Below are 24,425 nucleotides of genomic sequence, written 5' to 3' on the forward strand. Positions count from 1 at the left end.
CGTTGCGTCATATTTCACATCAGTGAATTTGGAGATCTGCAAAGCAATGTCAGCGTATGCAAACAAAGCGGCAGTGTCCAACAACAGAGTAACTCAAAAATGGACAAGCAGACAACAATTCCTGCTATGAACATAAAGATGTCTTTGTATATCCTTTTAGATTTAGAAAGCATGCCAACTGTAAATATATTTCACTGCAGACCGCTGACGATATTTTACATGACACACGTTTCGTGACAAAAATACACACTTCCTTGCATTTATTTAAAATGTCTCCAGTAAATATAGGGCAACTATTCACGCTATGTCCACACAAATGAAGCATTGGTATCATCCATATTCTGTACGGTGAACAATCACTTTGTGTCTGTGTGTGGAAATCTCCCAGAGAACTGTTCCATACCACATCGATCAGCGGAAAATTGCGAAGTAAATTTTCAAATGATTTCATAACCAAAATCAGCTATTATACTCAGAGGAAATGTTGCTGAACTAAAGCGTTTGAAAAGATTTGTAAGATGAGATTCAAATTCAAGTTTTTGTTAATTTGCAGTGAGCTGCGTTTTCGATCGGTGGATGAGCTAAAGCCAAATTCGGGTATAACATGACGCTGTGGTTTGCAGACAGATGGCTTTGACCGAAGTGTGAATATGCAGTAGAGGGTGCGGTGCCGCGCCAGCGCCTTACCACCAGAACTGATTACATTCACGACAGTGGGAAATCTCGTAGTTTTCTTCACTTACAGGAAGCTGTCTCGTAATTACATTCTCACTGTCTGGGGCAGTCAGCCTTTTCCGTCCACGAAGCATCCTCCAGCTAGCTTCTAGCGATTCTCAGACTGTACGATTCGTTACACACAAGATGTGAACGCACAATGGCTCAAGAAGGTTTTAGAGCAGTTTCCCAACTATTGTATCTAGGTTTTCAGTTGGCGTTCATATTATTCTCTTTTACGGTAGTGTCTACACGACTTTGTGCAATGTATTCAGCAATACTATTCGAGTAAAATGCCATTGTGAGCTGGCCTACCTTCCAGCATCAATTTTACTTTCACTTTTACCCACAGGAAGAGGTGTTCCGAAAGTACTCTGATTCCCAGTACCTTGATTCCATATTACTCTGAAAAAATATGACAGCAAAAGTTGAATTCTACTGCAAAACTCGTAATCTTTTCCTTCTCATTATTACTTTTACATATGCAACTAACGGAACAACAAAAACGCAATAAAGTATTAAAGTTGACACTAGATTAACGTTAACATGATATGGTGTCACGAATGCTATCTAATAGCAAAATACATAATAATTTCGAAAGATGTGTGTGTACATATTCAGCCGCGCGGGATTAGCCGAGGGGTCTCTGGCGCTGCAGTCATGGCCTGTACGGCTGGTCCCGGCGGAGGTTCGACTTCTCCCTCGGGCATGGATGTGTGTGTTTGTCCTTAGGATAATGTAGGTTAAGTAGTGTGTAAGCTTAGGGACTGATGACCTTAGCAGTTAAGTCCCATAAGATTTCACACACATTCTGTACATATTCAGTTATGCGGAGATACAAGTGTCAGTTATAATAGCTACAGTTCAGAGTTTGAATGTTTTGCTTCTCAAAGTCTTGACAAAGCGCTGGTGCCTAATTTAAATGTAATTCTTTCTGTAACTTATGAAGAACATTAATGTTTGTAAACTGAAAAAAACCGCAGCTTCGGTGTATGTTTTGTACATGTATAATTTGGGTTTATTTCGGCAAATAACGCTACATGAAAAGCATTAACGTAATACAGTGTAATCCCCTTAGAAATGTGCTGGCACAAATCCTAGATTTCGACTTCTGAGCATTTAGCACAGAAGTTTTTATGTTATTAGTTTGTTAGTATGTGTCTAAGTGTGCCCTTTACCTCACAACAATGAATTATCGTAGGTTTCCTAAGTACCGGAGATGATCTGGTCCCTGGGAACATGGGTCTTAAGGACCAGACAGAGGCACTTCGTTGGGTGCAGAGGAATATAGAGGCTTTTGGTGGTGATCCACAAAAAGTAACCATTTTCGGACAAAGCGCTGGAGGTGCATCCGTTCATTACCACGTTCTATCTCCATTGAGCAAAGGTAACTACTGTAGATTTCTCAAACTAATTGTTCATCTAGAAGACCTCTTCACAAGAAACTTACATTTATATATATTTTGTGTGTGTGTGTGTGTGTGTGTGTGTGTGTGTGAGCGCGCCCTTGTGTGTGTGTGTATGTGTGTGTGTGTGTGTGTGTGTGTGTGAAGGAGGCATAGAGAGGTGAACAGGCACTCATTCATCTCGCCACTATGAATTTTGAGGATTTACAACCACCATTAGACGGATTTATTTAAATTAGCAAAATATGTATTTGTCTATACAGTTTTCCTTTGTTACCACTCAATGTCACAATTTATCGATAAACGCAGTTATTGCGTTATCAGTTGAAGCTCATAACAGCCACGATTTCGTCCAACATAAATTGTTTGCATTACAGTGTGTAGGTCTGTTTACACGTCACTATGGTTCCCGAAATCACTGGATCCAGTCATATCTATAATTATGAACTGAAACAGCACAATCACCTTTAGACTGTCTCGATCGTACTTAATAAAGTGAGTGTTTTCATTCCTCTAACCATATATCTGTGCCTCCTACATAGACACCATAGATATCGTCTGGAAAGGCAAGGAGGCATAATGGTAAAACTCGGTTCGTATTCAGAAAGTCTGTGCCTCTATTCTCTGTTCGGCCGTCTAGATACAGTTACTTTCAGGTTATCCTACACGCAGGGACGGTTCCCTTTTTTACTCCCTACCAGATTCCTCCATCTATAAAGACACCCATTGTCAAAGACATACAGTACTAACTTTTTTATAATACGGGCATAGGCAGATCATTCTCTTAACGTTGCAACATAACCTCAGAAAGATATATTCTGCGAAGGCGATCATACCACGCAGGTGATCACACGATGCAGTACCATGGAACAGGTTCACCGGAGACGTAAGCATCTCTACACTACATTGTGGGTTTTGGGCTTCTTCAGCCGTTTCGCAACATGCAAATGGATTTTTTACTACGTTTCACTAAAGCCTTTTTTTTTCTACCGAATCGATAGTCCATTTGGAGAATACGCAGGAGATCTAGACGCCGATGAATACCGAAATGGTGCAAAAAATACACAATTTAGTTCACTTATAACAATCGGAAGACAGTCTATGGCTTCTCTCTTGAACGGAAAACAATGTCCTTCTTTCCTTGTCGCCCCTCGGCTTAAGTGAACGGTTGAAGTCTTAACCTTTTCTGCATTAATGTATTCGTTTCTCTTCAGTGCTACCAAACTACTGTTTTTAATTGTAAGCTTTCACTGCTCATTAGGTCTGTTCAAGAACGCCATAGCGATGAGTGGAGCAGCATCAAACACTTGGGCGTTCAAAAAAAGTGCTCCAGACAGAGCGGTGCGGTTTGCCAAATACCTGGGCTATACTGGCGAAAATTCCACTGATCTCTTAAATTTCCTCAAAACTGCAAAGGCGAGTGCATTAGTGACGAACATCACTGCCGCTCTGTCGGAAGAGGTATGTACTGTATTTTAACTACATTCTTTGATCTACAAAAAGTGGTTGTACTTTCTGAGCAAAGAGAAAGTTATGTCCTTGGGATTCATTAATTTTTACTGATACATTTACAAGCGTCGTAAAGCTACTTACAAATGTTATGTTGCAGTAATCTCTTATCATCGAAATAAATTTTTATTTACACTCTCAGTCTTACTCCTCCTAATTTGCGTTATTAGGCTGTTTTTTTACTACTAGTGAACCCTGTCCGGCGCATTTTATCGGAAACAATCCATGACTCTCTTGCAGCTAGCAGTACTTCTTTGTGAAGATATTCTTTTTCTCGTTGTGAAAGCAGAGGAATAGGTTTAAAATTTGGAATATACTGAATACGAAATCAAATTGGCTTAAGTATAAAGTGGTTCAAGTTGTGCAGGAGACTAACTTTTCATGTGTGTAGTGTATTTTCTTTGGTTTACCCATTTTTCCATTCCGTAAATCCGTTCTGTTTTAAAAGTATAACTGATTAACCACACCAAGCTTGTGTAAATGGTAGAATCATTTTAACCACCGTAGGCAGTCAGGTTATTCCTTTAATGAGCCACGCACATAAATTACAATGCTGGCCAATTTCGGCCTACAGTCATCATCAAATGTCTGCAAATAATATCAAAAGTACAGTGAATACGTAAGACATATTCACTAAAAATCGCGAGAAACAAACATCAAGCACAGAGAATACTAAGAACTGTCATTTTACAGAGACAAAGTTATCGCCAGAGTGAGTTGCAATTATGTGATCGCAGTGTTGTGTACGTGTCGTTAATTCTTATTAAGCCTCTTATATGATTGACGTTGACAATACTTATAGGCGTAACAAAACTTTCGTTATTGCTGCAATGATGCTACGTGATCTTATTACATTCTTTTAAAAGTTGCGCCAGTTTTATATGTCACTGTCGAAAACAGCCTCCGTCCTTGATGTCCTTACACAAATCATAAAGTGACATAACATTACTGTCCCTCGCTACGGTAGTAAAACGATCCTTGCATTTGATACCCGTTTACTGTACTTTTGGTATTACTTGCGGACATCTGGTAATAGCCTGAGGCCGAAACTGGCCAGTAATGTAATTTACATGCATGATGCATTAAAGGAATGGAACTGACAGCCTACGGTGGTTAAAATTTTCACCATTTAGACGACCGCTCACGGTGTAGACCCGTACATTAAGAAATCATTACACTAAGTTTGTTTTCAGAATTTGTAAATGATCGCATTTCTTTACATTTAACCATTTCGTCAACATTACTTAATTAATATTAATGGAAGGAAGGAAGATTAAGGTTTACGCTGTGAAAATTTCTTCTAGCAAGTAGCTACAGAATCTACTCATGAACTCGTAGTAACTAATAGACGAGAACTTTTTGAATTATTGGAGGGAAACAGTAACAGTAAGGCTGTTATAAGATCAATTACTGGAGGTGTTATTTAAAAAGAGTATTTAGAAATTTAGGATACTTTTCAAGAGCGGCAGAAACAGATTGCGTAGTACCTGAATAGTCAACGTTAAACATTCAGTTCTGAGGACGAAGAAATTAAATGCAAGTGGACAAAATCATTGGACATACACAATGTGAGCTCACTGGCCTTTCTTCAGCTATATCCGTTAGGAACTTTATATCCACCTAAGATTATAACTCGGATTACATACCTTAGCCACTCTCTGCGCTTGTCCAAAAGTTTCAGAAAATTCGTGCACGATTCCCACGGATGAAGTGTTCTATTCTGGCTCAGATAGTCTCATCAATGGACAGCACCTTGTGTCTGTCAACAGGTAAAGCGTCAGGGAACAGCTGTGTGAACTGCATCCACATTCGCCTTGTGCCCAAGGACTTAGGAACCCACCACTCTCTCGCCGAGTGCCGATAAACCAGGCAGACCATGTGCATCAGAATGAGAAACTCTCAGCTGACACCAGGGGCACTAGATGTATACTACAGTCCTAATCCAAAATGCAGCCTAACGCCCCAGGCCCGGTATGGAGACTGAATACAACGAAATACGAATAACGGAAGTAAGGAAATAAAATCAAGTTCTGTTTTCTTTCAGATCGCAATAACACTAACGTAATAAACTAGTGAGCGAGCGCTGTCATTGACACATCGAGAGGTTTAGTTGCGAAGCAAGGGACTGGGTGGAGTATTATGCATTTCTGTTTGCCGACTAAGCGGTAAAATCAACTATTTTCAGTCTGGTCGTTCAAATTTTCCCCTTCCACGCCTTCCATAACTTTTTCCATTGAAATAGTTTTTCCAGGTAGCTAGCCGCGTTAAGGTGCGCTCGCAGGCATCGCATGAGCCGGAAAAAGTTGAGCATCCTGTGTAACACATGGCAGGGCGCGCAGAAGTTACGGGCACGTAACACCGCTGTCAGCACTGAGCCTGATGGCGCCTTTGGTGCTCGCCAGAAAACCGACAGCACCGAACACGCGAGCGCTGTTCACACCTGCGAACATAGTAATAGCGTGCTGATCGTGAACCCCTCTGTTCGCAGTGTATACGGCACTATAACCCAAATATATACCTATCTGTAAAATCAAATCTGTTCCTACCTTGTTTCTTCTGCGGGGGCAACCACAGATGAGGTATGGCGAATAACGAAGGTATAAAGTGATGTGTATCAAGATATATCGTGGGGTATCTGTCAATAACATCGAATACAGACATCGGTACCCATAGTGTTAATTTCCAGAGCACGTTGGCTGACTGCCTTTTCTACTGACTTGTGATACTAATTGAGAGATACAATAATTTATTTTTCCATTCTCATAAGTGGTCTGATTAACGTAATTACTAATAGCAGAGGTTGTGATAATAACAGTATAATACTTAACGTGAAATTAAGTACGAATAAACCAAAGCTCAAAACAATTTTTTGCTTAGATGTCTCTATTGTTCTTTAAATGTGTAATTCATTAAATGTACTTAGCAAACGAGGTAAAAAACAGGAATTCATTGTTACAGGAAAGCCTAAGTTTGTTCGAGTGCATCTGGACACCCACTGCCGAACCTGAAAACGACGGTGCGTTTCTGACGGAAGAGCCGTGGACCCTTGTCGCTGAAGGCCGCTACAACCTGGTTCCTTTTATGACTGGTGACACTAATATGGAGCGACTTAAACAAACACAAAGTAAGATAATATTTACTCGTCAATATGATGAAATATATTTTCATTTTCTAAAATTTTCTAGAGACAAAATTTCTGCTTGAGAGACACCCCAACAAAAAGCAATTAAAACCGATTCATGAGTAAACAAATCAATGCATGTGCTTAGAATACTTAGCGCTGGTATACAGTCCTTTCAAGTATTTTCGTAAAGGTAAGAATAAGCCATCAATATAGATCTGGATGATACGAAATACCTGAAAAATACGTAATTTTTCTGCAGCAGATACAAGTTCCAGTAATCCAGTTTGAATTAATGATGCTTCTTTGTAGAGTTTAAAACAACTGTTGGTTGTATTTGTGCTACACACACATGTGAGCGACATGTGCCTTTAAATGCGTACTGGCTATTTATCCACATGTGATGTGAAGGTAGACGCCTGCCACAAGCGCTTCAAAATACCTAATAGGAGAAATTAGTTAACAGCGCTGATAATAAATCTATTACAGCCGGTTTGTTCCATGATTTATTTCTTAAAGCAAATCGACTTTGGATAGGAAACTGGATGACAGATTTTATATTGTCTTTTGAAAATTTTTTCTATCGTCGAAACGATAATGCATGTTTTCATGCATGGCGTACTCGTTTCTAATCATTACCCCCGCACCCACGGGACATGCAGCTAACCAGGTCATCAGGAAATCCACTGAGAAGTATGTCCTAAACTGTGACTCCTTTGACCAAACGCGACTGTATAAAAGGCATAGCATCTCCTTCTTGTACGAGAAGTGTGAAAAAACGAACCCGCAAAATAATTGTCCCGTATTCTTAACATGGGTTTGCTGCATAATTCTTGAATATATTCACAGTTCGAATATGAAATAGTTCCTTGAGAAGTATAAACTTTGGTGCACGAATTAGCACAGATGAAGAAACCATCGCTTGTGCGAAAATCAGCTCACCGTTTTCTCACACGATATCCTGCGAAGCACGGGGAGATTCCTGTTCCGTAGATTTTTGAAACTTACTTGATACGGTGCACCACTGCAGACTGTTAACCAGGGTCGAACACATGGAATACGAAGCGTGTTTTTTTAAGTAAGTACTGTTTTGAAGTTAAAGAAAGACGTGCTAAGATATCTCAATAATTTTATTTTTACATGAGAGCCTGTACCTTAATCTACGAACTGACGCCATTACAGTCTGATTCTTCCTTTTTTACGCTGTGTACTGAGTGTTTAAGATGCATCCGATAATAGTGAGTCCCGCCGACTGTGAAGTACGGGCTGTTATAAGATTTCTTAGTGCTAAAGGCCTAAAAGCGACCGATATTCATCGTGAGATCTGTGCAGTTTACGGAGAAAACATTATGAGTGATGGAATGGTAGGAAAGTGGGTGAGAGCATTTAATGATAGCCGCACAAATGTGCATGATGAACAACGGAGTGGGCGTCCTTCGGCCGTTAATGAAAGTTTGGTGCAGGAAGTGGACAATAAGGCGAGAGAAAACAGACGTTTTACGACATCCTCCTTGCGGGATGACTTTCCTAATGTTTCTCGTAGTGTTTTGTAAGGCATTGTGACCGAGCACTTGAATTACCGAAAACTGTGCGCAGGTTGGGTAACGAAAATGTTGACGGATGTGCACAAAACCAAACGTTTAGACAGCGCATTGACTTTCCTTGAGCGGTACCACAACAACGGTGATGATTTCTTAAGCCAAATTGTAACGGGTGATGAAACACGATTGGCCTACGTCACACCAGAATCAAAGCAACAGTCCATGGAAGTTGAGCAAAGGCATCGTTTTGCTGCAAGACATTGCCCGTCCGCATGAGGCGAATCAGACCAAAGATCTCATCACATCTTTTCGATGGGAAACTCTAGATCATCCTCCGTACAGCCCCGATCTTGCGCCCAGTGACTACCATCTTTTCGTGCACATGAAGAAACGTTTGGGCGGTGAGCGTCTTCAAGACGATGACGAGGTCGAAACAGTGGTGATGCAGTGGTTAACAAGTCAGGCGGCAGACTTCTATGAGGAGGATATTCAAAAACTGGTGCAACGTTATGACAAGTGCCTCAATATTGACGTACATTATGTAGAAATGTAGATTAAGGTACAGGCTTTCATGTAAAAATAAAATTATTGAGATATCTCAGCACGTCCTTTTTTAATTTCAAAACGGTACTTACTTAAAAAAACACGCCTCGTAGATTCCATATATGTGAGTGGCTGGAAGACATCTTATGTAATGGAACCCAGTACTTTGTCCTCGAAGTCGTGTGTTTATCAGAGACAAGAGTATCGTTAGGAGTGGTCCAGGAAGTTTGATAGGACCGTTTTTACTCTCTATGGTCTGACGGACATCATGAGCAGCCATCTTCGCTTGCTTGCTGGTGAAGGCGTCGTCGTTGAGTGACTATAGCAGTATACAAGATGACTTCGATCAGATTTCTAGTTTGTGTGATGAACGGCAGTTAATTATAAATGAAGAAAACTGTAATTTAATGTGTAGGAGCAGGAAAAACGTATCTGTAACATTCGGATACACTATTAGTTATGTCGAGCTTGACATTGTCACGTCGTTTAAATATCTTTGGGCTCAACGTTGCAAAGCGATACAAAATGGAACGGACATATGAGGACTGTTGTAGAGAAGGTGAATTGTCGATTTCGGTTTATTGGGAGATGGTTAGGAACATGTGATTCATTTATAAGCAGGACCCTAGTGCGAGTTATTCTTGAGTACTGCTGGAGTGTTTCGCATCCATATGACGACGCATCAAAAGAAGACATCGAAGGAATTCAGACGTGGGCTGCCATATTTGTTACTGGTAGGTTCTAACGACACGCAGTCATTACGGACACGCTTCGTGAACTCAAATGAAGAGAAGGCGACAGTCTTTTCACGGAATACTATGAGAAATATTAAGAGAACTGGGGCTTGAAGGTGACGGCGGAAATATTCTATTGCCGCCAAAGTACATTCCATGTAAGGAGCACAAAGAGAAGAGAGGTTACGTCCTTACGGAGTCATGTAGACAGTCGTTTTTCACACAGTGTGTTTAGGAGTGAGACAGGCAGGGAAATGACTAGTAGTGGTCCGAGGTACATTCCGCCATGCGCCATGCGGTGCGTTGTCCAGTATTTATGTAGATGTAGATGTAGATGTAGATATGATGGAATTTGTAGTAATGATTAATCGCTTGTAATACGAGACGTAGTTGTGCAGAACGGGAACAACTACTGCTATCAAAAACGAACAGGATTTTGGTTCAAAATGGCTCTGAGCACTATGAGACTTAACATCTATGGTCATCAGTCCCCTGGAACTTAGAACTACTTGAAACTAACTAACCTAAGGACAGCACACAACACCCAGTCATCACGAGGCAGAGAAAATCCCTGACCCCGCCGGGAATCGAACCCGGGAACCCGTGCGCGGGAAGCGAGAACGCTACCGCACGACCACGAGCTGCGGTCAACAGGATTTTGTTAGCAGTTATTTGACCAATGTTTCATTTTCCCTCACTTTACTCATAACAATTACTCACGCTGAAAGAGAAACGCTCAATCCACAATAACTACGTAACTGGTGATACAGGATATCTGATGCGACTGAAAAATTAAATGGATGTAAGAGTTTTTCTAGACAATTGTCGATACTCTTCTTCGGTACTGGTCCTAGTGTCCGCCCCAGTAGCTGAGTGGTCAGCGTGACGGATTGCCGTCCTCTGGGCCCGGGTTCGATTCCCGGCTGGGTCGGAGATTTTCTCCGCTCAGGGACTGGGTGTTGTGTTCATCATTTCATCCCCATCCGGCGTGCAGGTCGCCCAATGTGGCGCCGAATGTAATAAGACCTGCGATATGGCGGCCGGACCTGCCCCGCGAGGGGCCACCCGGCCACTGACGCCCAACGCTCATTTCCATTTCCACTGGTCCTAGTAGTTTGTATTTCATTTACGCAACGGCAAAAATATATGATGTCTTCTATTATAATTAAAAATCTAATAAGATAAAACAGTAAATTGGTATTACTCGTGTATACTGAAGTGTGAAAAAGAATGAGGTGGCAGATTAATTCAAAAGCTATTTCTTGGAACACATGGCGAATTGTTATAATTTCGAAACCAGCCACACAAGAAACAGCTTTACAGTGTGTTTCAGAAGCTCACTGAACAGCTTAGAGGGACAATCTACATCTACATCTCCATGTAGACTCCGAAAGCCACCTTATGGTATGTCGTAGAGGGGCCATTATGCATCTCTCTCTCTCTCTCTCTCTCTCTCTCTCTCTCACACACACACACACACACACACACACACACACAGTGTATCATCATCTTTTCTGAGGAACACTTACTTTTAGCTCGTCGGATATGAATTACACACATGACGCGCCCGTTAAGTTTCTGAAAATGGAGAATATCTGTACACATGTCTCCTTTAATTACGCGCATACACGTATCGGTTGACAATAGGTGCTGAACAGTGTGTTCTGAACCTCATTCGATATGGAATATCTTGACACTAAAGACGATCCAAATGTCTCAGTCTCAATAAGATCCTCTGTAATGTCTGTTCAAAAATGGTTCAAATGGCGCTGAGCACTATGGAACTTAACTTCTGAGGTTATCAGTCCCATAGAACTTAGAAATACTTAAACCTAACTAACTAACCTAAGGACATCACACACATCCATGCCCGAGGCAGGATTCGAACCTGCGACCGTAGCGGTCAGGCGGTTCCAGGCTGTGGCGCCTAGAACCGCTCGGCCACTTCGGCCGGCTGTAATATCGGGAATGCTATTCGGAGTACATAACATCCTTGGCATCAAAGGGCTTTACATTAGTGTAACGCACGAGGACGATCTCTCCATTGCCTCATAATGTGAATACTTAACTGTTCTTGTGCAATGTGCGAGGATTCCATCATACTGGATGCAGATATACTTGCGGACAGCCATCAATACTTTGCCGAACAGATTTTAGTAGCATTTTTTTTTTTTTTTTATTACGGGCTGGAGGGGGGGGGGGGAATATTGGGGCAATCGCTCTTATGACTGGTTTGAATGCGCCCGACACAACTCAGTCACCTGTGCCAGCCTCATCTCAGAAAAGGACTTCCACCCAACGTCTTCAAGTATTTGTTGGGTACAATCCAATATCTGTTTTCCCCTACAGTTTGTACCATCCACAGCTCACTCATTCCCTAATTTCGTAACACATGTCCCATCGTTCCGATCCCATCTTTATCGCTGTCTTCCAAAGATTTCTCTCCTCGCCAATTTGGGGAGAACCTCCTCATTCTTTATCGATCTATCTAATTTTCAACATTCTTTTACCGCACCATCTCTCAAATATTTCGATTTCCTCCTTTTCCGATTTGCTCACAGTTCTTGACAGGAGGACGTGTATCACAGAATAAAGAAACAGAGGATGCTGTTGAAAAAAAAGTACAACAGTTCATATGTTCGTAGCGAACAAAGATACTAGAAGGATAATCCCCCTGTTAGATGAAGAATATTTGCTTGATACACCTTAGATCCAAAGTTGCTTACAATGATCAAGATAATCGGGATACACGTATATAAATTCTCGATTACTGCAGCTTTGAAAGTGATGTAGGGTTCGTTCAGTAACAATGAGAGAACGCGACTGATGTAGCCAACTTGATCAGATGGCATCGAGCCATCATTCATAGGACGAGTAACAATGGAGAGTTATTGACACACTGAAGGGAGGTGAAGCTCAGAGGTGGCTAGGTGGTGGAATAGTCATCTGCCTAAAGTTAACGGATGGTGGCAATATTTTTAATCACAAGTCCATCAACCAAGTTTCCAGTCCAGGACGGCCAATCGGTTAGCGTCTCGATGACAAGCCGCAACCTGTTCTTCGTCATCGTCAGCAGCAGCCATTTAGCACCCACTGCTGGATACGTGGCCAGTTCCAGATCATTCCAAACATTGCGTTCTTCAGCTTTTCGGTTCCTTCTCCTGCTTCCCTCTTTATGTCGTCAATGTATCGTCCATTGGATCGCCCTTTACCTCTTTTCTTGGCGCTAACAATCTAACACAGAATCTCATCGGTCAGTTTCCCATAATTTCATGTGGGTATCTGGCTGACCCACCTTCATATAAGTTTCGTAACATTCATTATCACGACTTCCGTTGTTCGTCGGGCAAAATTCATTTTTTAAGTCTTTGATTACGAAATCTCCATTTTTCACTTCCGTAAGTCGACACTAGCAGCAAATACAATGTGAATTCAGTTTCCCAGACGAACGCGAACACCGAGCGAGGTGGCGCAGTGGTAGCACACTGGACTCGCATTCGGGAGGACGACGGTTCAATCCCGTCTCCAGCCACCCTGATTTAGGTTTTCCATGATTTCCCTAAATCGTTTCAGGCAAATGCCCGGATGTTTCCTTTGAAAGGGCACGGCCGATTTCCTTCCCAATCCTTCCCTAACCCGAGCTTGCGCTCCGTCTCTAATGACCTCGTTGTCGACGGGACGTTAAACATTAACCTACCCTAACGTAACCGAACGCGAACAACCTTTTTATTTCTTTGAGTCTACATCTACATCTACATCTACGTGATTACTCTGCTATTCACAATAAAGTGCCTGAAAGGGGTTCAATGAACAACCTTCATGTTTTCTCTCTACCGTTCCACTCTCGAACGGCACGCGGGAAAAACGAGCACTTTAATTTTTCTGTGCGACCCCAGATTTCTCGTATTTTATCGTGATGATAATTTCTCCCTATGTAGGCGGGTGCCAACAGAATGTTTTCGCAATCGGAGGAGAAAACTGGTGATTGAAATTTCATGAGAAGATCCCGTCGCAACGAAAAACACCTTTGTTTTAATGATTGCCACTCCAATTCACGTATCATGTCTATGACACTATCTCCCTTATTTCGCGATAATACAAAACGAGCTGCCCCTCTTTGTACTTTCTCGATGTCATCCGTCAGTCCCACCTGATGCGGATCCCACACCGCACAGCAATACTTCAGATTAGGGCGGACAAGCGTAGTGTAAGCAGACTCTTTGGTAGATCTGTCGCACCTTCTAAGTGTTCTGCCAATGAATCGCAGTCGTTTGTTTGCTCTACCCTCAATATTATATATGTCATCGTTCCAGTTCAGGTTATTTGTAATTGTAATCCCTAAGTATTTAGTTGAATTTACAGCCCTCAGATTTGTGTGACTTGTCGCGTAATCGAAATTTAGCTGATTTCTTTTAGTACACATAAGAATAACTTCACTCTTTTCTTTATTCAGGGTCAACTGCCACTTTTCGCACCATACAGATACCTTATCTACATCATTTTGCAAGTTCGTTTGAGCATCTGATGACTTTACCAGACGGTAAATGACAGCATCATCTGTAAACAACCTAAGGCGGCTACTCAAATTGTCTCCTACGTCGTTAATATGGATCAGGAATAATAGAGGGCCTTGGGGAACGCCGGATATTACTTCTGTTTTACTCGATGTCTTTCCGTCTGTTTCTACGAATTGTGACCTTACTGACAGTAAATCACGAATCCAGTCGCACAACTGAGGCGATACTCCGTAGGCACAGTCGAAAGACTTCCGGAAATCTAAAAATATGGAATCAATTTGACATCCCCTGTCGATAGCATGTATTACTTCATGAGTATAAAGAGCTAGTTGTCTTTCACAAGAACGATATTTTCTGAATCCGTGCTGACTATATGTCAATAAATCGTTTTCTTCGACATAGTTCATAATGTTCGAATACAGTATATGTTCTAAAATCCTACTGCAAATCGACGTTAGTGATGTTGTTGTTGTGATCTTCAGTCCTGAGACTGGTTTGATGCAGCTCTCCATGCTATTCTGTCCTGTGCAAGATTCTTCATCTCCCAATACCTAAAGCAGCCTACATCCTTCTGAATCAGCTTAGTGTATTTATCTCTTGGTCTCCCTCTACGGTTTTTACTCTCCATGCTGCCCTCCAATACTAAATCCCTCGATGTCTCAGAACATGTCCTACCAACCGATCCCTTCTTCTAGTCAAGTCGTGCCACAAGCTCCTCTTCTCCCCAATTCTATTCAACACCTCCTCATTAGTTATGTGATCTACCCATCTAATCTTCAGCATTCTTCTGTAGCACCACATTTCGAAAGCTTCTATTCTCTTCTTGTCTAAACTATTTATCGTCCACGTTTCACTTCCATCCATGGCAACACTCCATACAAATACTTTCAGAAACGACTTACTCACATTTAAATCTATACTCCATGTTAACAAATTTTTCTTCTTCAGAAACGCTTTTCTTGCCATTGCCAGTCTACATTTTATATCCTCTCTCCTTCGACCATCATCAGTTACTTTGCTCCCAAAATAGCAAAAACTTTGCTCCCAAAATAGCAAAACTCGTTTACTACTTTAAGGGTCTCATTTCCTAATCTAATTCCCTCAGCATCACCCGACTTAATTCTACTACATTCCATTATCCTCGTTTTGCTTTTGTTGATGTTCATCTTATACCCTCCTTTCAAGGCACTGCCCATTTCGTTCAACTGCTCTTCCAAGTCCTTTGCTGTCTGTGACAGAATTACAATGTCATCGGTGAACCTCAAAGTTTTTATTTCTTCTCCATGGATTTTAATACCTACTCCGAACTTTTCTTTTGTTTTCTTTGTTGCTTGCTCAATATACAGATTGAATAACATCGGGGATAGGCTACAACCCTGTCTCACTCCCTTGCCAACCACTGCTTCCGTTTCATACCCTTCGACTCTTATAACTGCCATCTGCTTTCTGTTCTAAGTGTAAATATCCTTTCGCTCCCTGTATTTTACCCCTGCCACCTTCAGAACTGAAAGAGAGTATTCCAGTCAACATTGTCAAAAACTTTCTCTAAGTTTACAAATGCTAGAAACGTAGGTTGGCCTTTCCTTAATCTATCTTCTAAGATGAGTCGTAGTGTCAGTATTGCCTCACGTGTTCCAGTATTTCTACGGAATCCAAAGTGATATTCCCCGAGGTGGGCTTCTACCAGTTTTACCATTCGTTTGTAAAGAAGTCGCGTTAGTATTTTGCAGCTGTGACTTATTAAACTGATAGGTAATTTTCACATCTGTCAAAACCTGCTCTCTTTTGGATTGGAATTATTATATTCTTCTTGAAGTCGAGGGTATTTCACCTGTCTCATACATCTTGCTCACCAGATATAGAGTTTTGTCAGAACTGGCTCTCCTAAGGCTGTCAGTAGTTCTAATGGAATGTTGTCTACTCCGGGGGCCTTATTTCGACTCAGGTCTTTCAGTGCTCTGTCAAACTCTCCACGCAGTATCATATCTCCCATTTCATCTTCATCTACATCCTCTTCCATTCCCATAGTATTGTCCTCAAGTACATCGCCCTTGTATAGACCCTCTATATACTCCTTCCACCTTTCTGCTTTCCATTCTTTGCTTAGAACTGGGTTTCCATCAAAGCTCTTGATATTCATACAAGTGGTTCTCCTTTCTCCAAAGGTGTCTTTAATTTTCCTGTAGGCAGTATCTATCTTACCCCTAGTGAGAGAGGCCTCTACATCCTTACATTTGTCCTCTAGCCATCCCTGCTTAGCCATTTTGCACTTCCTGTCGATATCATTTTTGAGACGTTTGTATTCCTTTTTGCCTGCTTCATTTACTGTATTTTTATTTCTCCTTTCATCAATTAAATTCAATATTTCTTCTGTTACCTAAGGGTTTCTACTAGCCCTCGTCTTTTTACCTATTTGATCCTCTGCTGCCGTTTTGTATACCATGGGGGATCAGTACCATCACTTATTAATTTATATGGTATATATCTCTCAATTGCTGTTGATACTGTCGCTTTGAAAACATTCCACAACTCTTCTACACTTACATGATCAGATAGGAAGGAGTGAAGATCGTCTCTTAAAAAGGCGTTAAGAGCATATTTATCAGCTTTTTAGATAGATATACCTTGCCTTTCTTTTTGATTGTTGTACGTGTTATGGTATTCAGCCTTGTGGTCGCTAATCCCTGTATTCGTCACAACACTATTTGTCCAGGATTATTTGTTGCTAAGACGTCAAGTATGCTTTCGCAACCATTTACGCTTCGAGTGGGCTCATGAACACAGTTGTTCAAAATAATTTTCTGAGAAAGCATTCAGTATAATTTCGGATGATGTTTTATGCCTGCCGCCGGCTTTAAACGTAAAATTTTTCCAGCATATCGAGGGTAGATTGAAGTCACCAACGACTATAATTGTATGAGCGGGGTACGTATTTGAAATAAGACTCAAGTATTCTTTGAACTGTTCAGCAGCTATATCTTCTAAGTCGGTGGGTCGGTAAAACGATCCAATTAATAGTTTAGTCCGATTATCAGGTATAACCTCTACCTAAACTATTTCACGTGAACTATCTACTTCAATTTCGCTACAAGGCAAATTACTGTATTTAATCTATCCTTTCTGAACACTGTTAGATCGTTTGAAAAAATTTCGGCTGAATTTATTTCCGGCTTTAGTCGCTCTCTGTACCTACAACTGTTTGAGCTTCAGTGATTTATATTAAGCCTTGGAGCTCTGGTTCTTTCCCAACACAGCTACGACAATTTACAACTACAATGCCAATCGTTTCTACAACCACCTTACTGTGTTTTACCTGCCCACTTTTAGACGAACGCCCCTTCTGTGGCTTCCTAAGACCCTCTAAATTAAAAAACCGCCCATTCCCTTCCACACAGCCCCTGCTACCCGTGTAGCCGCATCCTGTGTGGACTCCTGACCTATTAAGCGGGACTCGGAAACTCACCACCCGATGGCGCAAGTCAAGGAATCTGCAGCCTACGCGGTCACAGAACCGCCTGAGTCTCTGACTCAGACCCTTCACTCGGCTCTGCACCGAAGGACCACAGTCCGTTCTATCGATGATGCTGCAGATGGTGAGCTCCGCCTTAATCTCGGAAGCAAGACTGGCAGTCTTTACCATTTTCGCAAGCCACCCGAAACCAGACAGAATCTGTTCCGATCCAAAGCGCCACACGTCATTGGTACCGACATGAGCCACCACCTGTAGCTGGCTGCAACCTGTACTCTTCATGGTATCCGGAAGCACCCTTTCCACATCCGGAATGACTCGCCCCGGAATGCACACGGAGAGTACACTGGCTTCCTTCCCCTCCTTGGCAACCATATTCCTAAGGGACCCCATTACGCGCCTAACGTTGGAGCTCCCAGTTACCAGCAAACCCACCCTCTGTGAGTGCTCAGACCTTGTGGACCGAGGAGCTTCCTCTGGAACAGGGTGGACTACTGCATACGGCTCAGAGACATCGTCAGCCACAGATAATGCCCGAAACTTGTTCGGCAAACGAACCGGGGAGGCCCTATGATCAGCCCCTCGGAAAGTTTTTCGCTGCCTGCCAGACTTTGGAATGGCCTCCCACTCGACCACGGTTAAGGGATCAACCTCAGTGCAGGCAGTACCCGGGGAGGTCACAGCTGTGGACCGATCGGAGGACACGTGGGACGTGCCCGACGTCCCTCGCATCCCCGCGTCTGATCCGCCACAGTGACGCCCCTTGGCAACAGTCTCAAGCTGTGTGACGGAAGCCAAAGCACCCTGAAGCCGTGAGCGAAGGGTCGCGAGCACTTCTCGCATCTGTACACAACAATCACAGTTCCTTTCCATTACTGCAGTCGCTCTTGTCTTAAAGCTCGGAAAAATATGTAACAAGCGAACGGTGTACTCGCCTTATTAGTAGCAGGAACTAGCGGTGTGCTCTCGCTGACGGTGTAACTGACACTGAGTTGTTGTTTTCAGTTGTTCTAAGTGGCTAAATGTCCATTTAATCACATCGTTTTCAGGTCTGTAATCATAATTGCTCTCTTCAGCTGCTCTATTCTTCTCTGAAGCTTTCCTGGATGCAATGCAAACAAAACAATACCACCTGAAAATCGAGGGAGATTCAAGTAAGATTCGCTTAAGCATAGTTCTTACTCGTCACAATTTAATCTTCCAAGGTTTCAGAAACTCTTTTCTCAATTCTGAACTTTTTACACTCTTGATGTATCGAATACAAAGTGATGATTTGTACATACTGTTAAATAAACTGATGAAGATAGATTCTGTTCCTCGCTTCGTAAGCGTTACCAACAAAGATTTTATTGTGACAGTCAAATTTTTCTTTATGTAGTAACTTATCATCAACCGGAAACAGTCACGGAATAGATGATTTCGGATAACGCAGTGTGAACTTGCATGTGCATCAATTTCACAAGGTGAAAGTACAGGGCTACCCAATATCGCATCCCGTATGGAATTTGTGCAATGGTTTTGTCATCAAAATGCTAATCATGCTACGTTGCACATAAATTTTAATAGATAATGCACGTGTTTTACGTGCTGGACATTTTAACAGAAGGAATTATCACGTTCAGGGCTAGGAATGGAAGATCTAGTTCTATTATTAGAAAGAGTGTAAGATACGTTTGCAATCTTTGACCCTTACTGTTCAGTCCTTACAGCGAAGGAGCGATGTCGAAAATAAAACATTATTCTTAGTAGTTAGATAAAAATTCATGATGAAAGACTATCAGTGACAAATTTGCTGATGCCACTGCTACTCTCAGCGAAGAACTATAAGGTATACTGAAAGGAATGGACAATCTAATGAACACACTGTATGGATTCAGAGTAAAATGAAGGAACTCGAAAGTGATGACGAGTAGCAGAAATGAAATTTGTGAAAAACTTAGCACCAAAATTGGTAACCACAAAGTAGATGAAATGAAGGAATCCTGGTAAACTGGAAACAAACTATCGTCTGACGGACGAGGCACAGAAAGCAGACTAGCACAGGTGCAGAAGACATTCATGGGCAAAAGAAGTCTACCAGTGTCTGACACTGATCTTAATCTGAGGAAGATTTTTCTGATAATCTACGTCTGGAGCACAGCAGTTGTGAAGAAACATTAAACTGAATGATTGCTTTTTTTTGTAGCTTTACTAATTATGAAGATACTTTATGAGTACGTTTCCTTACTAATGGACCCCTAAAGTTTTTATTCGGTACCCCAATTCCTCTCTTCAGGACCTCTTCAAAAACGTATCACAGAGAAGCATTCATGTACACACGGGTGTTTTGAACAAGCAGCACAAAAAGACTTTGGCCGTCGTGTTGTAGTTCACAGTGTAGGTACCCCAGGTACGCTTAACTCGTCCACTTACTGGAACTGACAATAAACAAAAGGAACACAAAGAAAACGCAAACTATTCAACCTTCTTCAGTTGAAGTTCTGTGCGAGTACAACTTTCACCTTCTAAGAGATAGATAAAATTCCGCTCACCTACGGAGCACTTAAGTTAACAGAACAATAATAACAATAACGTTTTCTTATTTACAATACGGATATAGGTAGTACAGTACTATAGTACTGTAAAAAATTCTTAGTTGCATTATATTATAATGGTTAAAGGTAAGCAAAATGCTACTTAAGCAGGGGAACTCCACAGAAAGTGATACCATGTGGCGCTCCAGTAAACGGGTTGCTTTAATCCAAGGAAAAGCCACTGCCGTAGAAATCGCACTGACGAAGCCCCGAAGTTACTGTTCTCACATTTGCTGCAAGGAATCCACGCTCGAGAACACGACAGATTGAACAGCAGATTGGCAAACCTAAAACCAGTGAACATTGCGTTCTAAGGCGTCACTATTCCACTCATAATGCAAACTTACACAGAGAACTGCAAGGAAATGATTCTCAGAATCGATGTACAATTCTATCAGTGGGAACATCAGGTGCTCTCCAACCTGAACTACTACTCTGATGTTCCTTTTGCTGCTGATGGTTACTTCTCATACAGAGAACAGGTAACTACAAAGGAGATGGATTATTGATCCTACGAATCAAAAAAATGGCTCTGAGCACTAAAGGACTTAACTGCTGAGGTCATCAGTCTCCTAGAACTTAGAACTACTTAAACTTAACTAACCTAAGGACATCACACACATCCATGCCCGAGGCAGGATTCGAACCTGCAATCATAGCGGTCGCGCGGTTCCGGACTGTAGCGCCTAGAACCGCTCAGCCACTTCGGCCGGCGATCCTACGAATCTCGCGATGACTTAGACAGGTAGAGCATCAGCTCCAGTAGAGTGTCAACGTAAGGTGTGGGATACTTCGTGCTCTAATTACTGACCCAGACTCCGGCGACGGTAACCTTAAAGGCAGGGCGTTTGCCAAGTTTCTCAATCGAATTCTTTCTCGTCTTCTGGATGAAGTGGCGCTAAGAACCAGAATGCTTATGCAGAGCAACACTTCAGGCATCCTGTACATAATAGGTTGCTTGATCGACGCGTTCTCAACAGAAGGTATCCTTCCAGGTGAACTGGTAGTGGAGGAACAGTGGATTGCTTTGCTCGGTCTCCTGACTCCTACGCATATTTTCCTTTGGGGCTGCATAAAAGGCCTTATCCAATGCAATAATCCAACAATTCCAGAGAACACGCGGAATGTATTGTGTTTTCTTGTAATTCATTTCAGCAGGCCACACTCGAAGCAGCGATGAATTTCATCCAACGCCTGGACCACTGTGTCGCTATCCACTGGCATCACTTTCAGTACTTATGAATGTTCTTCACCTACTTTTGCCCACGGTGGATAACGGTACTGCAGAATCGTAGTATAGATTTCCGTTTCTGTTTCGTATTTAGTTTAATGCTGTGTTTACGTATGAGCTAGAACAGGAGACCCAAAGTCTTTTTGTGCTGCCTTGTTCATTACGCCATTTTTACATAAACGGTTCTCTGTGATGCGTTTTTGAAGAGGTCCTGAAGAGAGGAAATAGGGTACCGAATAAAAAATTTAGGGCTCAATTATAAAAAAAAAACGTACTCCTGTTCATATCTTCATAACGAGTAAATCTACAAGTAAGGCAATCATTCTATTTAATGTCCTTCTGGTACCTAAAGAATATTTACTTGAAATATTTTGTATTTTGTTTCTGGACAAAAAATTAGTTGCGTTGGTCAAGATAAATGCGACACCTTGCATGTCGCATGCTGATTACAACGTCATTGGTGTCCGTGTAATAGCTCTGTTCAATACAACTTTTGTGATAGCGTTGGGAGTTTGTCTTCGGTTTGTGGAAAACAGTAAGTCAGACGAACTCATGCACTGCACGGAGGAACGTATATCTATCGCTGTAGCCCTTAATGTAAGAAGGCTAGGCGATATAAATACTTAGACCTTGAAAGAGGGCGGTGTGTAAAAACGGTTTACGTCCTTGTTATATCTACACATATGTGGGTTAGACTTCATGAGTTTGGCACGCTTATGTGACCTCTGCGACTGGAAAACTGATGCCAAGGATTACCAAGGCTCTGAGTTTCATGAACGTGACCGTATACGTCAGCTTCAGGTTGAGTATGCCCAACTATGTGTATAGCTTCATATACGAAGACTGGCGCATCAACCAAATCAGTGTCAATATTTATTATGTGCAATTGATATGTCCGATGTTAGATATTACTTTGAAACAGGCACGTGAAGAAACAGGAATCTAATTCACGACTAATAGGTGGCTATGCAGTATGCTAACCTGTTAGGAATCATTCATTTGCGATTCTGTTTAGTATAGTCAGTGTAGTACTCACTGCATAAATCAAGACGTTTCGGCTATAACATGAACTCAGCAAGCTCTGTGATGTGCAGTTAAAGGGGCTTCACAATACCAAGAATATTCAGAAATTAACTAAGGATTTATTATTTCACAATGTGGAACGCCAGCAAACATCTTGCTCCAAGACATTCAGAGAGTTTAGAAAATACAGGACAGTAGGACAACTACTCACGGACGATTCCGTAATGAACACTGGGTAAATGAACTGAAAGCATAATCAGAAACATGTAAATCAACACAGCCCCTGAGGACTGCGAGAGTTACAATAAGGATGAGCCAAGAAACTCCCAAATTCACCCATATATTGCATCATAAAAAGATACACTAACTAATCTTCCATCGTACATTATTTTAAAATTCAGAGAGTGATCGAAAGCGACAGGGACGTGCCACAACTCCTGAGTGTAATTCCATAATCAAGACCCATTATGGAATAAAAATCGCAAAACCAGACACCAGAATAATTTTTACATATGCAAAGGTCATCATCTTATTCAGTATAAGTCACCTATCACCCAAATTTATTGCATAGTTGGAACTCAGATTACAGCTTGTGTTAGCAGGCAAAAAATGCACTAAGTTAATAAATTCTCAGACATGAAAACATCGGACATGAAAATTCCGAAAAATCAAGTATTCATGCTGGTAGTCATTCGACTCAGATCACGAACTTTACTTTGAAGGAGGTGGTTTGGAAGGAAGCTCCTATCTGGGGGCACGTGAACAGATCGGAGACCAATTATAATTAAAAAATTGTAAAATATGCAAGTAATGGAAATTCAGCCACATACAGTTATTTGTCTGACTGTACACAATCCGATCTATCCTTTAAGCAACACAGTAAAGTTCTAAACAAACAAATACTGTGAGTTCATACAACTTACAGCGATTCATTGGAAGCTACATACTGTGATCTCGGTTGTGTGTTACAGTTCTACGGCCCCATACATCTTATGATCAAGTGGTGAGGCTAAGGCTCAAGTGGCTCAAGTGAATATATGAAGACAGCTTCCAGACACAGAATATCAACTACATTCTGGAGAAAAATATTTGATCAAGTGAACATCATCAACAGAGAAACTTATATATAGAATAAAAAATCGGATCCTGTTTTCTGTTATTTCATAATTTCTTCCACGAAATGTTTCAAAGTATAAAGCTTCATCTTCAGATGCCTCCAAATAGTTGTGGCGATCGGACCAGTCAGTCAGGGGGGGGGGGGGGGGAGGGGGGGGGTTACATCGATGTCAAACTAACGTAGGACAACCAACCACAGCGCCCGTCTGGATAGCACTGGAAGTGCGTTTGTTTGGCACTGGTGCGATGACCCCACATGACTGTCTGGCACGTCCGCCACACAGTTATGTCCTCGTGATTACCTGGTAGCACCTGAAAATAAAGCTTTATGTTTCTAAACCAGTCGTGTAACAAAGTAAGAAATTATCAGTAACTAGATCGGATTTTTTATTCAATAGATATACCAAACTGTAACATTACAAATCTGACCATGCAGAACACGGTTCAAATACATTCATGCATTCAGTGAAACATACACAGACACATGCCGGAAAAAATGGGAACGAAGCAAGGTGTGAGCCTCAAGAGGCTCTGTACGATTGCGACAGAGCGAAAAAGGAATAAAATAGCAGACAAACCGACACAGCTCACATGTTAAGACGCGAAGGGCCGTTTGCACTTGTGAAACGGGATCAACAGAACCGTTTCAGTCTTAGCACGAAGAAAAACCGCATAACAACATCTAGGGCGCCGTCTCTCAGGATTTCTCAGCTTCATTGATTAATGGTGTGCTATCCAGTCCTCACCTTAGTTGTTGTTTCCTTTTTATGGACGGTATTTCGGTGACTGAGTCAGCGTCTTTTTAAGGTGCTGCGAGTTTTACTTGTAATGTGTACCCACTGAATGGTGACTGCAAGGCAGTCACACCACAACTCACAGGACCCGAAGAAGACAACTGGGTAGGCCGTCGAAACGTTGTACATAAAAT

At 41.8% G+C, this 24,425-nt stretch overlaps 1 protein-coding gene across 1 annotated transcript in view; it reads left to right on the top strand.

Annotated features, from left to right (window-relative positions):
* The window catches only part of LOC124595291 (esterase FE4-like), an 80,038-nt gene that overhangs the window by 31,477 nt on the left and 24,136 nt on the right, over window positions 1-24,425 (top strand). Inside the window, exons 5-7 of the mRNA XM_047133974.1 lie at window positions 1,916-2,101; window positions 3,382-3,581; window positions 6,588-6,753. Coding sequence (XP_046989930.1) covers window positions 1,916-2,101; window positions 3,382-3,581; window positions 6,588-6,753 — 552 coding nt within the window. The remainder of the gene's footprint in view (window positions 1-1,915; window positions 2,102-3,381; window positions 3,582-6,587; window positions 6,754-24,425) is intronic.

The sequence above is a fragment of the Schistocerca americana genome, chromosome 2 (assembly GCF_021461395.2).
Source record: "Schistocerca americana isolate TAMUIC-IGC-003095 chromosome 2, iqSchAmer2.1, whole genome shotgun sequence".
Taxonomy (NCBI): domain Eukaryota; kingdom Metazoa; phylum Arthropoda; class Insecta; order Orthoptera; family Acrididae; genus Schistocerca; species Schistocerca americana.